The 13,340-nt window shown below is 38.2% G+C and overlaps 1 protein-coding gene across 1 annotated transcript in view; it reads left to right on the top strand.

Annotated features, from left to right (window-relative positions):
• zer1 (zyg-11 related, cell cycle regulator) overlaps nucleotides 1-13,340 on the top strand; it is a 37,050-nt gene that overhangs the window by 958 nt on the left and 22,752 nt on the right. Inside the window, exons 2-3 of the mRNA XM_084387676.1 lie at nucleotides 3,560-3,801; nucleotides 5,977-6,127. Coding sequence (XP_084243802.1) covers nucleotides 3,638-3,801; nucleotides 5,977-6,127 — 315 coding nt within the window. The 5' untranslated portion in view covers nucleotides 3,560-3,637. The remainder of the gene's footprint in view (nucleotides 1-3,559; nucleotides 3,802-5,976; nucleotides 6,128-13,340) is intronic.

Below are 13,340 nucleotides of genomic sequence, written 5' to 3'. Positions count from 1 at the left end.
ATTCAGTTCAATAACAATGGCAATGCTGCAAAACAAATCAATTATGAAACTAATTCTATTCAGTTCAATAACAGTGGCAATGCTGCAAAACAAATCAATTATGAAACTAATTCTATTCAGTTCAATAACAGTGTCAATGCTGCAAAACAAATCAATTATGAAACTAATTCAATTCAGTTCAATAATAGTGTCAATGCTGCAAAACAAATTAATTATGAAAATAATTCTATTCAGTTCAATAACAGTGTCAATGCTGCAAAACAAATCAATTATGAAAATAATTCAATTCGGTTCAATAACAGTGTCAGTGCTGCAAAACAAATTAATTATGAAAATAATTCTATTCAGTTCAATAACAGTGTCAATACTTCAAAACAAATCAACTATGAAACTAATTCAATTCAGTTCAATAACAGTGTCAGTGCTGCAAAACATTAATTATGAAAATAATTCAATTCAGTTCAATAACAGTGTCAATGCTGCAAAACAAATTAATTATGAAAATAATTCAATTCAGTTCAATAACAGTGTCAGTGCTGCAAAACAAATTAATTATGAAAATAATTCTATTCAGTTCAATAACAGTGTCAATGCTGCAAAACAAATAAATTATGAAACTAATTCAATTCAGTTCAATAACAGTGTCAGTGCTGCAAAACAAATTAATTATGAAAATAATTCTATTCAGTTCAATAACAGTGTTAATGCTGCAAAACAAATTGATTATGAAACTAATTCAATTCAGTTCAATAACAGTGTCAATGCTGCAAAACAAATTAATTATGAAAATAATTCTATTCAGTTCAATAACAGTGTTAATGCTGCAAAACAAATTGATTATGAAACTAATTCAATTCAGTTCAATAACAGTGTAAATGCTGCAAAACAAATTAATTATGAAAATAATTCTATTCAGTTCAATAACAGTGTCAATGCTGCAAAACGAATAAATTATGAAACTAATTCAATTCAGTTCAATAATAGTGTCAATGCTGCAAAACAAATTGATTATGAAACTAATTCAATTCAGTTCAATAACAGTGTTAATGCTGCAAAACAAATTGATTATGAAACTAATTCAATTCAGTTCAATAACAGTGTCAATGCTGCAAAACAAATTAATTATGAAAATAATTCTATTCAGTTCAATAACAGTGTTAATCCTGCAAAACAAATTGATTATGAAACTAATTCAATTCAGTTCAATAACAGTGTCAATGCTGCAAAACAAATTGATTATGAAAATAATTCTATTCAGTTCAATAACAGTGTTAATGCTGCAAAACAAATTGATTATGAAACTAATTCAATTCAGTTCAATAACAGTGTCAATGCTGCAAAACAAATTAATTCTGAAAATAATTCTATTCAGTTCAATAACAGTGTTAATGCTGCAAAACAAATTGATTATGAAACTAATTCAATTCAGTTCAATAACAGTGTCAATGCTGCAAAACAAATTAATTATGAAAATAATTCTATTCAGTTCAATAACAGTGTTAATGCTGCAAAACAAATTGATTATGAAACTAATTCTATTCAGTTCAATAACAGTGTCAATGCTGCAAAACAAATTAATTATGAAAATAATTCTATTCAGTTCAATAACAATGGCAATGCTGCAAAACAAATCAATTATGAAACTAATTCTATTCAGTTCAATAACAGTGTCAATGCTGCAAAACAAATCAATTATGAAACTAATTCAATTCAGTTCAATAATAGTGTCAATGCTGCAAAACAAATTAATTATGAAAATAATTCTATTCAGTTCAATAACAGTGTCAATGCTGCAAAACAAATCAATTATGAAAATAATTCAATTCGGTTCAATAACAGTGTCAGTGCTGCAAAACAAATTAATTATGAAAATAATTCTATTCAGTTCAATAACAGTGTCAATACTTCAAAACAAATCAACTATGAAACTAATTCAATTCAGTTCAATAACAGTGTCAGTGCTGCAAAACATTAATTATGAAAATAATTCAATTCAGTTCAATAACAGTGTCAATGCTGCAAAACAAATTAATTATGAAAATAATTCAATTCAGTTCAATAACAGTGTCAGTGCTGCAAAACAAATTAATTATGAAAATAATTCTATTCAGTTCAATAACAGTGTCAATGCTGCAAAACAAATAAATTATGAAACTAATTCAATTCAGTTCAATAACAGTGTCAGTGCTGCAAAACAAATTAATTATGAAAATAATTCTATTCAGTTCAATAACAGTGTTAATGCTGCAAAACAAATTGATTATGAAACTAATTCAATTCAGTTCAATAACAGTGTCAATGCTGCAAAACAAATTAATTATGAAAATAATTCTATTCAGTTCAATAACAGTGTTAATGCTGCAAAACAAATTGATTATGAAACTAATTCAATTCAGTTCAATAACAGTGTAAATGCTGCAAAACAAATTAATTATGAAAATAATTCTATTCAGTTCAATAACAGTGTCAATGCTGCAAAACGAATAAATTATGAAACTAATTCAATTCAGTTCAATAATAGTGTCAATGCTGCAAAACAAATTGATTATGAAACTAATTCAATTCAGTTCAATAACAGTGTTAATGCTGCAAAACAAATTGATTATGAAACTAATTCAATTCAGTTCAATAACAGTGTCAATGCTGCAAAACAAATTAATTATGAAAATAATTCTATTCAGTTCAATAACAGTGTTAATCCTGCAAAACAAATTGATTATGAAACTAATTCAATTCAGTTCAATAACAGTGTCAATGCTGCAAAACAAATTGATTATGAAAATAATTCTATTCAGTTCAATAACAGTGTTAATGCTGCAAAACAAATTGATTATGAAACTAATTCAATTCAGTTCAATAACAGTGTCAATGCTGCAAAACAAATTAATTCTGAAAATAATTCTATTCAGTTCAATAACAGTGTTAATGCTGCAAAACAAATTGATTATGAAACTAATTCAATTCAGTTCAATAACAGTGTCAATGCTGCAAAACAAATTAATTATGAAAATAATTCTATTCAGTTCAATAACAGTGTTAATGCTGCAAAACAAATTGATTATGAAACTAATTCAATTCAGTTCAATAACAGTGTCAGTGCTGCAAAACAAATTAATTATGAAAATAATTCTATTCAGTTCAATAACAGTGTTAATGCTGCAAAACAAATTGATTATGAAACTAATTCAATTCAGTTCAATAACAGTGTCAATGCTGCAAAACAAATTGATTATGAAACTAATTCAATTCAGTTCAATAACAGTGTCAATGCTGCAAAACAAATCAATTATGAAAATAATTCTATTCAGTTCAATAACAGTGTCAGTGCTGCAAAACAAATTATGAAAATAATTCAATTCAGTACAATAACAGTGACAGTGTTGTAAAGTTTGTAAATTATGAATGAAATTAAATTCAGTTCAGTTTAATATGTACACAGTCCCTCAGTTATGAGCTCTATAGAGTCAGCAGAGAGCACTGTTCAGCTCAGTTGTGTAGTTGTGTTTCGGATCAGTAATATCAGTGTGTTGTAAAGCTGAATGTTGTTCTGGTCGCTCAGGTGGAGTGTGTTCTGGTCATCTCCATGTGCGGCGCTGAGACCCGGGCCGCAGTCGTGCAGTTCTGATCGAGCGTCGTCATGGCGACCGCAGTGGGTGACGACCCGGAGAGTCTGATGACCCTGGTCACCGTGTTCTGCCTGAAGAACCTGCGCAGAACCATGTGCTACAGCGACCAGAACCGGCTGCGTCTGCGGCCCGACGTGTTCCTGCCCAGCGAGATCTGCGACCGGCTGGTGCACGCGTACGTGTGTGTGTGTCTGTGTGTGTGTCTTTGTGTGTCTGTCTGTCTGTGTCTGTGTGTGTCTGTCTGTCTGTGCCCAACGTGTTCCTGCCCAGCGAGATCTGTGAGCGGCTGGTCCGTGCGTGTCTGTGTGCGTGTCTGTGTGCGTGTCTGTCTGTGTGTATGTTTGTGTGTCTGTGTGTGTGTCTGTGTGTGTCTGTGTCTGTGTGTGTGTCTGTGTGTGTCTGTGTGTGTGTGTGTGTCTGTGTGTGTGTGTGTTAGGGTTGGGCGGTATTACGGTAATATCGGATACCGCGGGATCTTAAAATAGCACCGGTATCAGTTTCAATACCGTCATTACCGGCACTTATATAGCCTATAATATATATAATTTATTTATTGCCTAAAAATGCTTATGTGTGGTTGCAGTTTGGCAATATTTCTGGTTCCAACCGAATGAGAAGGGAGAGGCGGTAAATACTGACGAGGCAATTTGAAAATTGTGCAATAAAAAGGTGACCGCGAGAGATGTAAACACCTCTAACCTAATGTTGCATCTCCGAAACAACCCCCACTCACTGCTGCCAGGATGCATTTTGTTCTCGAGTTCATTAAATAAGCGCATTAAGTTTCGTATTTGTTCAAATATTATAATGTTATTTTTTCCATCTTTGTTGATTATGAAAAGTGAACAGCTCAAATAAGATGGGATGCATCGGGAGTCAGACGATTTGACCTGTTCAATAAATTTCGTTTTGTAAAAGGCCTCTTTAAAACGAATTTCGTTTTGTGTAAATTGTATCTAAATTTTAATAAAATTTTCATCAACCAATTGCCTGGATTTAATATAATCACGACATGGCGCTGGCATGCCGCGGTCACTTGCATTGAAATCTCATAAATTAACCGAAACTCAGTGTAGGCTATGCCTCACAGACATGACAAATATATATAAATAAAGCTTGAAATTTCTTTAAACTAAATAATTCAAAACGAAAGAAATAGGCTACTCACTGATTAGGCTAAGTAATCCATGATGTGCATTTCTCTCTAGGCGCGTTCATACGGAGATGCGATCATCAATTTCAGTAAACGAAACCATTAAAAACGAAAATAAATAGACTAGCCTACTCTCTGTAATCCATGATGTGCATTTCTCTCTATAGCGTTCAGATGCCGATCGTCAATTTCTTTAAACGAAACAATTCAAAACGAAAAGAAAAAGGCCACTCTCTGATTGTGTAATGATGTGCATTTCTCTCTATAGGCGCGTTCACTACAGAGATGGCGATCGTCAACTTCCATCTTTGCAGAAAAGTTTTATTAATAAAAATCAATGGACACGCGTCACCGGATTACAAAGGCACTTCTTGCTTGTTGCACGCACACAGATATTATGTTGAATAATGCGGCTCGGGCTCATAATAACAGTTAATGCCGTCGGCCTGACTCAGACACAACGTGCACGGGTTGGGCTTGATTTTTATTTATTTTTTGGCCCGATCTGGCATTCAGTTTCTGAACGGTGTAGGCACAAGCCAACAGTTTGGTGACGCCGTCTGAGCCCATTATGTCATAATTTTTAATTAGTCACAGTAATACCGTATACCCCGGTAAAATAGGGAGGAGGTTTGACGGTATCAAAATTCGAATACCGCCCAAGCCTTGTGTGTGTGTCTGTGTGTGTGTCTGTGTGTGTGTCTGTGTGTGTGTCTGTGTGTGTGTGTGTGTGTGTGTGTGTGTGTGTGTGTGTGTGTGTGTCTGCATCTGCCTGCGGCCAACGTGTTCCTGCCCAGCGAGATCTGCGAGCGGCTGGTGCTCGCGTACGTGTGTGTCTGTGTGTGTGTCTGTCTGTGTCTGTGTCTGTGTGTGTGTGTGTGTGTGTGTGTGTGTGTGTGTGTGTCTGTGTCTGTGTGTGTGTGTGTGTCTGCGTCTGCCTGCGGCCAACGTGTTCCTGCCCAGCGAGATCTGCGAGCGGCTGGTGCACGCGTACGTGTGTGTCTGTGTGTGTGTCTGTGTGTGTGTCTGTGTGTGTCTGTCTGTGTGTCTGTCTGTGTGTGTGTCTGTGTGTGTGTGTGTGTGTGTGTGTCTGTCTGTGTGTGTGTGTCTGTGTGTGTGTCTGTCTGTGTGTGTGTGTGTGTGTGTGTGTGTGTATGTGAGGTGTTCTGAGGCTGACGCTGATGCTTTGATTGACAGGTACATGGATCTGGTGCACACAGACAGTGAGTTCGAGCCGCAGGACGGGTTCTTCCAGCTCTTCAGTGACCCGCGCAGCACTAGAATCACACGCCTACACTTGAGGGACGACTTCATCCGGGACCGGGACCTGGAGGCCCTCGCCAAACAGGTGAGAACCAGCACTGGGCTGATGAATGCATGTGGGCGTGGCACTCAGACGTGGAGGCGGAGCTGAGCGTGAGCAGGGGCGGAGTTTAAGAAGCCAGTTATTACATTCTGATGAAACATTACGAGGTCAAAACAGAAACATGCGTGGATAAATCATTCACAATACATTGCATTTAGACCATAGATAGTGTCTGGAAAAAGGTGAGAAGATTGTGAACATGCGTCTCCTCCCCGAAATAACCATATATGAGCTTACAACGCCTAATTTTACTATGCACATCCTCATCTGCATATCATTTGCATATGCATATTCATCCTCGTGATTCCATGTTTAACGGTACAAGACATAAGGAGAATATGAGATACGGATGTGCGTCACATTACATTAACATAAATTATTTAGTAGCCGATCCTTGCCTTGTTTTTGAAGAAATAAATCACAATAGTATAAAATACATTTCAGAGAAAGTATTTTCCACTGGCTAAATAGTATTTTTATTTGCTTTATATTTTGTATAGAAACAGATAGACCTTATTGTGCATTATTGATCATTATTTGCGTATAAATATCTTATCAGACCACCACAGATTTATTAACGGGAAACAGGTGAGAAACCAGCCAGAACTAATGATTGGATGTGGGCGTGGCACTCAAAAATGGAGGCGTGGCACTCAAAAATGGAGGCGGGGCCTAGTCTGAGCAGGGGCGGAGTTTAAGGGGCCAGTTATGATCAGTGTTGGGGAAAGTTACTTTTAAAAGTAATGCATTACAATATTGCGTTACTCACAAAAAAGGTAACTAATTGCGTTACTTAGTTACTTTTTATGAAAAATAGTGTTACATTTGTGTTACTTTTTAGGTAGAGTGAGGAAGAGTACAGTAGTACAGTAGAGGAAGAGTACAATAGTACAGTAGAGGAAGAGTACAATAGTACAGTAGAGGAAGAGTACAGTAGTACAGTAGAGGAAGAGTACAGTAGTACAGAAGAGGAAGAGTACAGTAGAGGAAGAGGAAGAGTACAGTAGTACAGTAGAGGAAGAGGAAGAGTACAGTAGAGTGAGGTACAGTAGAGGAAGAGGACAGTAGAGGAAGAGGACAGTAGAGGAAGAGGAAGAGTACAGTAGTACAGTAGAGGAAGAGTACAGTAGTACAGTAGAGGAAGAGTACAGTAGTACAGTAGAGGAAGAGTACAGTAGTACAGTAGAGGAAGAGTACAGTAGTACAGAAGAGGAAGAGTACAGTAGTACAGTAGAGGAATAGGAAGAGTACAGTAGTACAGTAGAGGAAGAGGAAGAGTACAGTAGAGTGAGGTACAGTAGAGGAAGAGGACAGTAGAGGAAGAGGAAGAGTACAGTAGTACAGTAGAGGAAGAGTACAGTAGTACAGTAGAGGAAGAGTACAGTAGTACAGTAGAGGAAGAGTACAGTAGTACAGTAGAGGAAGAGTACAGTAGTACAGTAGAGGAAGAGTACAGTAGTACAGAAGAGGAAGAGTACAGTAGTACAGTAGAGGAAGAGGAAGAGTACAGTAGTACAGTAGAGGAAGAGGAAGAGTACAGTAGTACAGTAGAGGAAGAGGAAGAGTACAGTAGAGTGAGGTACAGTAGAGGAAGAGGACAGTAGAGGAAGAGGAAGAGTACAGTAGTACAGTAGAGGAAGAGGAAGAGTACAGTAGAGTGAGGTACAGTAGAGGAAGAGGACAGTAGAGGAAGAGGACAGTAGAGGAAGAGGAAGAGTACAATAGAGGAAGAGTACAGTAGTACAGAAGAGGAAGAGTACAGTAGAGTGAGGTACAGTAGAGGAAGAGGACAGTAGAGGAAGAGGACAGTAGAGGAAGAGGAAGAGTACAGTAGTACAGTAGAGGAAGAGGAAGAGTACAGTAGAGTGAGGTACAGTAGAGGAAGAGGACAGTAGAGGAAGAGGACAGTAGAGGAAGAGGACAGTAGTACAGTAGAGGAAGAGTACAGTAGAGGAAGAGTACGGTAGAGTGAAGTGCGGTAGAGTGAGGTGGGGTAGAGGTAGAGATGCGGTAGAGTGAGGTAGAGTAGAGGTAGAGTGCAGTAGAGTACAGTAGAGTGAGGTGCAGTAGAGTACAGTGCAGTAGAGTGAGGTAGAGTGAAGTAGGGTACAGTAGAGTGAGGTAGGGTACAGTGGTACAGTAGAGTGAGGTAGGGTACAGTAGAGGTAGAGTACAGTAGAGGTAGAGTACAGTAGAGGTAGAGTACAGTAGAGGTAGAGTACAGTAGAGGTAGAGTACAGTAGAGGTAGAGTACAGTAGAGGTAGAGTACAGTAGTACAGTAGAGGTAGAGTACAGTAGAGGTAGAGTACAGTAGTACAGTAGAGGAAGAGTACAGTAGAGGAAGAGTACGGTAGAGTGAGGTGGGGTAGAGGTAGAGATGCGGTAGAGTGAGGTAGAGTAGAGGTAGAGTGCAGTAGAGTACAGTAGAGTGAGGTGCAGTAGAGTACAGTGCAGTAGAGTGAGGTAGAGTGAAGTAGGGTACAGTAGAGTGAGGTAGGGTACAGTGGTACAGTAGAGTGAGGTAGGGTACAGTAGAGGTAGAGTACAGTAGAGGTAGAGTACAGTAGAGGTAGAGTACAGTAGAGGTAGAGTACAGTAGAGGTAGAGTACAGTAGAGGTAGAGTACAGTAGAGGTAGAGTACAGTAGAGGTAGAGTACAGTAGAGGTAGAGTACAGTAGAGGTAGAGTACAGTAGAGGTAGAGTACAGTAGAGGTAGAGTACAGTAGAGGTAGAGTACAGGAGTACAGTAGAGGTAGAGTACAGTAGAGGTAGAGTACAGTAGAGGTAGAGTACAGTAGAGGAAGAGTACAGTAGAGGAAGAGTACGGTAGAGTGAGGTGCGGTAGAGTGAGGTGGGGTAGAGGTAGAGATGCGGTAGAGTGAGGTAGAGTAGAGGTAGAGTGCAGTAGAGTACAGTAGAGTGAGGTGCAGTAGAGTACAGTGCAGTAGAGTGAGGTAGAGTGAAGTAGGGTACAGTAGAGTGAGGTAGGGTACAGTGGTACAGTAGAGTGAGGTAGGGTACAGTAGAGGTAGAGTACAGTAGAGGTAGAGTACAGTAGAGGAAGAGTACAGTAGAGGAAGAGTACAGTAGAGGAAGAGTACGGTAGAGTGAGGTGCGGTAGAGTGAGGTGGGGTAGAGGTAGAGATGCGGTAGAGTGAGGTAGAGTGAGGTAGAGTGCAGTAGAGTACAGTAGAGTGAGGTGCAGTAGAGTACAGTGCAGTAGAGTGAAGTAGGGTACAGTAGAGTGAGGTAGGGTACAGTGGTACAGTAGAGTGAGGTAGGGTACAGTAGAGGTAGAGTACAGTAGAGGTAGAGTACAGTAGAGGTAGAGTACGGTAGAGTAGAGTAGAAGTAGAGTAGAAGTAGAGTAGAAGTAGGCAAGGCAAGTTTATTTATATAGCACATTTCATACACAATGGCAATTCAAAGTGCTTTACATAGAAGAAATTAAAATAATAAAATGAAATAAGAATAATTAAAACAGTTTAGAAAAATAAAAAATAAAATACAGTACAAACAGTCGGACGAACATTGGCACAGTGCTCATTCAGTAAATGCATAGTTAAACAGATGTGTTTTGAGTCTGGATTTGAATGTGACTACAGTAGGAGCACGTCTGATCTCCTCTGGAAGCTGGTTCCAGCTGCGGCTGGCATAATAGCTAAAAGCAGACTCGCCATGTTTAGAGTGAACCCTTGGTATTTCAAGCTGATATGATCCTAATGATCTGAGTGATCTGTTGGGTTTATATTCAGTGAGCATATCTGCAATGTATTGAGGTCCTAGGCCATTGAATGATTTATATACCAGTAATAATACTTTAAAGGGGTGGTTTACTGCCTTTTTTCTTTGCTTGATTGTGTTTATGGGCTGCAATATAACATGTCTTCGTGTTTCGTTTGTTAAAAAATGCCTTATTTTTCATAAATTTCACCTTTATTGTAAGCCGCTTCCTCCTCTGTCATTTGAACGACCGGTTGACTTCCTGAGTCTATGAAACCACTCCCTCAGAAACAGGCAATGGGCTCAGATTGGTTAGTTCGGCCGGTGTGTTGTAATTGGCTAAACTGCGTCCGGAATCTTCACGCCCATTTCCTTTACGGGCGACAGTTGCATGTGCTCCTGGCTCCGGTCAAATGTAATCGTGTCAATAATATTGCCTCGTCAGTTTGAGCCAGAATCAGCGAAACTTCCTGATTTTTAAAAGACAATATCTCCGCTTACGTTGAACTTTCAGCGCAGCAACTTTGCAGATACTGTTCATGCACCAACAGCAACATTACACAGTATTTAAAATGAAAAAAGTGAAATAGCAATCAACCACCCCTTTAAAATCAATCCTAAATGTAACTGGGAGCCAGTGTAAAGACCTGAGGACTGGTGTGATATGTTCATATTTTCTGGTTCTGCTCAGAATCCTGGCGGCAGCGTTCTGTATGAGCTGCAACTGTCTTACGGTCTTTTTGGGAAGGCCAGTGAGGAGTCCATTACAGTAATCCACCCTGCTGGTGATGAAAGCATGAACAAGTTTCTCTAAGTCTTGTCTGGAAACAAAGCATCTTATTCTTGCTATATTTTTCAGATGATAGTATGCTGATTTAGTTATAGCTTTGACATGACTACTGAAACTAAGGTCTGACTCTAGTGTCACACCAAGATTCCTGACTTGATGTTTAGTTGTTTGACCCCTAGAGTGAAGGTATGCGTTCACCTTGAGAACTTCATCTTTGTTTCCAAACGCAATGACTTCAGTTTTGTCTTTGTTTAACTGAAGAAAGTTTTGACACATCCAACTGTTAACTTCATCAATGCATTGGCACAGGGAGTCAATGGGGCTGTAGTCGTTAGGCGATAGGGCTAAGTAGAGCTGTGTGTCGTCTGCACAAATGTAGAGTTAGGGTAGAGTACGGTAGAGTGAAGTAGAGGTAGAACTAGAGTAGAGTTAGAGAACAGTACGGTAGAGTAAGAGTACAGTAGAGGTAGAGTACAGTAGCGGTAGAGGTAGAGTACAGTAGAGGTAGAGTACAGTAGAGTAGAAGTAGAGTAGAAGTAGAGTAGGAGTAGAGTAGAGTTAGGGTAGAGTACGGTAGAGTGAGGTAGAGGTAGAACTAGAGTAGAGTTAGAGAACAGTACGGTAGAGTAAGAGTACAGTAGAGGTAGAGTACAGTAGCGGTAGAGGTAGAGTACAGTAGAGTAGAAGTAGAGTAGAAGTAGAGTAGGAGTAGAGTAGAGTTAGGGTAGAGTACGGTAGAGTGAAGTAGAGGTAGAACTAGAGTAGAGTTAGAGAACAGTACGGTAGAGTAAGAGTACAGTAGAGGTAGAGTACAGTAGCGGTAGAGGTAGAGTACAGTAGAGGTAGAGTACAGTAGAGTAGAAGTAGAGTAGAAGTAGAGTAGGAGTAGAGTAGAGTTAGGGTAGAGTACGGTAGAGTGAGGTAGAGGTAGAACTAGAGTAGAGTTAGAGAACAGTACGGTAGAGTAAGAGTACAGTAGAGGTAGAGTACAGTAGAGGGCGCCACTCAAACAAACCTTCCAGCTGCTGTTATTCTGGATTAGGCCTGGGCGAAAAATCGATTGAATGAATTAATTCGAATTTTTTGTTGCGGGCGATTTAAAAAATAAGTAAATCGAGTTTTTGTGTAATGATCATTTTGGTCGCATATGCTCCTGAAATTTAATCTGTGCGACCTAAAAATATATTTGGGAGCATTTGTGCGAGTGCAAATAATGGTTGTGGTGCGACCTGTTTTAATTTCTTTAAAAAAAAACGTTTGCAAATTACTTCACAGTGTGTACCTTATGTGCGCTGATATATAAGCACGAGAGAGAGCCCCGGTCGCGCGCGCGCACTCTCACGTCTTCAAACAACACGAGCGCTGTCTTGCTCTCTCTCCCTCGCGCATATTAATCAAAATCAATTGACACGATAGAAAAAGGGCGGAAGACCGAAGTTTCACGTGAAGCGTTCGGAGATTTTTTTTCTCCTGAATTACAGCGGAGTGTGAATTGTGCTAAAAAATAAACTGCCGGGATAATCACACAACTTGGCGGTTGGCAACCGTCATGTCCGATTCGCGAACTAATGACTCATTTGAACCGATTCACTTGAATGAATGGTTAAAACAACTGATCTGTCTAACACTGAACTCACGAGACGTCTGAATCGGTGTATAACAAATCGGTAACACTTTACAATAATGTTCCATTTATTAAATTCTAGTTAACTACATTAGTTAACACGTACTATTAATAAACTGTACATTGTTAATTTGTTAACCATTGTTAATGTTAATTTCAACATTTAGGCTAGGCTACTAATAGCCCACATTAGGCTATTGAAGTGTTTTTTTATGTTAACAAATAAAAGAAAAGAAAAAAACACTTCAATAGCCTAATGTAGGCTATTAGTAGCCTAGCCTAAATGTTGAAATTAACATTAACAATGGTTAACAAATTAACAATGTACAGTTTATTAATAGTACATGTGTTTATTGCTTTCCTTAATAAGTAGGGGGGGAAATCGGAAAAAAATCGTAAATCGAATTAAAAAAAATAAAATCTGAGATTTTATTTTTAGGCCATATCGCCCAGCCCTATTCTGGATTAAAGATCAATAGGATACAGGAGAAGGAAGTTCAACACTCTTATTTCTGAATTTAATCTAAAGTGATTTTTGCTTATTAGTATGTTGAATTAGATCATTGAAGGTCAGCAGCAAAGACATTGGTTAATAAAGTGAGATTAAATACATAAAGTATATTTGGATAATTTAATCTGGTTCATTTTAAACATTTTGCATGCAATTCTGAGATTGCATTTTACTGTTTTTATAATATTTTTGAGGAATACTGAATGTTTTCGTGCAAGTGAGACTCTTTTGTCAGAGAACAGAGAAATGCATGTTCACATTTAGTCTAGAACTATAATAACCATTATGTTTACACACACACACACACTCCTCCTCACTTTATTTCTCTACATGAGCACAGGAGAGCTGTCAGTCAATAAATGTGAATAAGTAACTAGCATTACTTATTTGAAAAAGTAACTTAGATATTTTGTTGTAAATTTTAAAAGTAATGTGTTACTTCACTAGTTACTTGAAAAAGTAATCTGATTACTTGACTCAAGTTACTTGTAATGAGTATAGACAACACTGGATATGACATTCAAAGGTCAAAACAGCTTATAAAA

Source organism: Rutilus rutilus, assembly GCF_951802725.1.
Source record: "Rutilus rutilus genome assembly, chromosome: 18".
Taxonomy (NCBI): Eukaryota; Metazoa; Chordata; class Actinopteri; order Cypriniformes; family Leuciscidae; genus Rutilus; species Rutilus rutilus.
The sequence above is the reverse complement of the archived record's forward strand: the minus strand, read 5'-3'. Positions and strand labels throughout refer to the sequence as shown.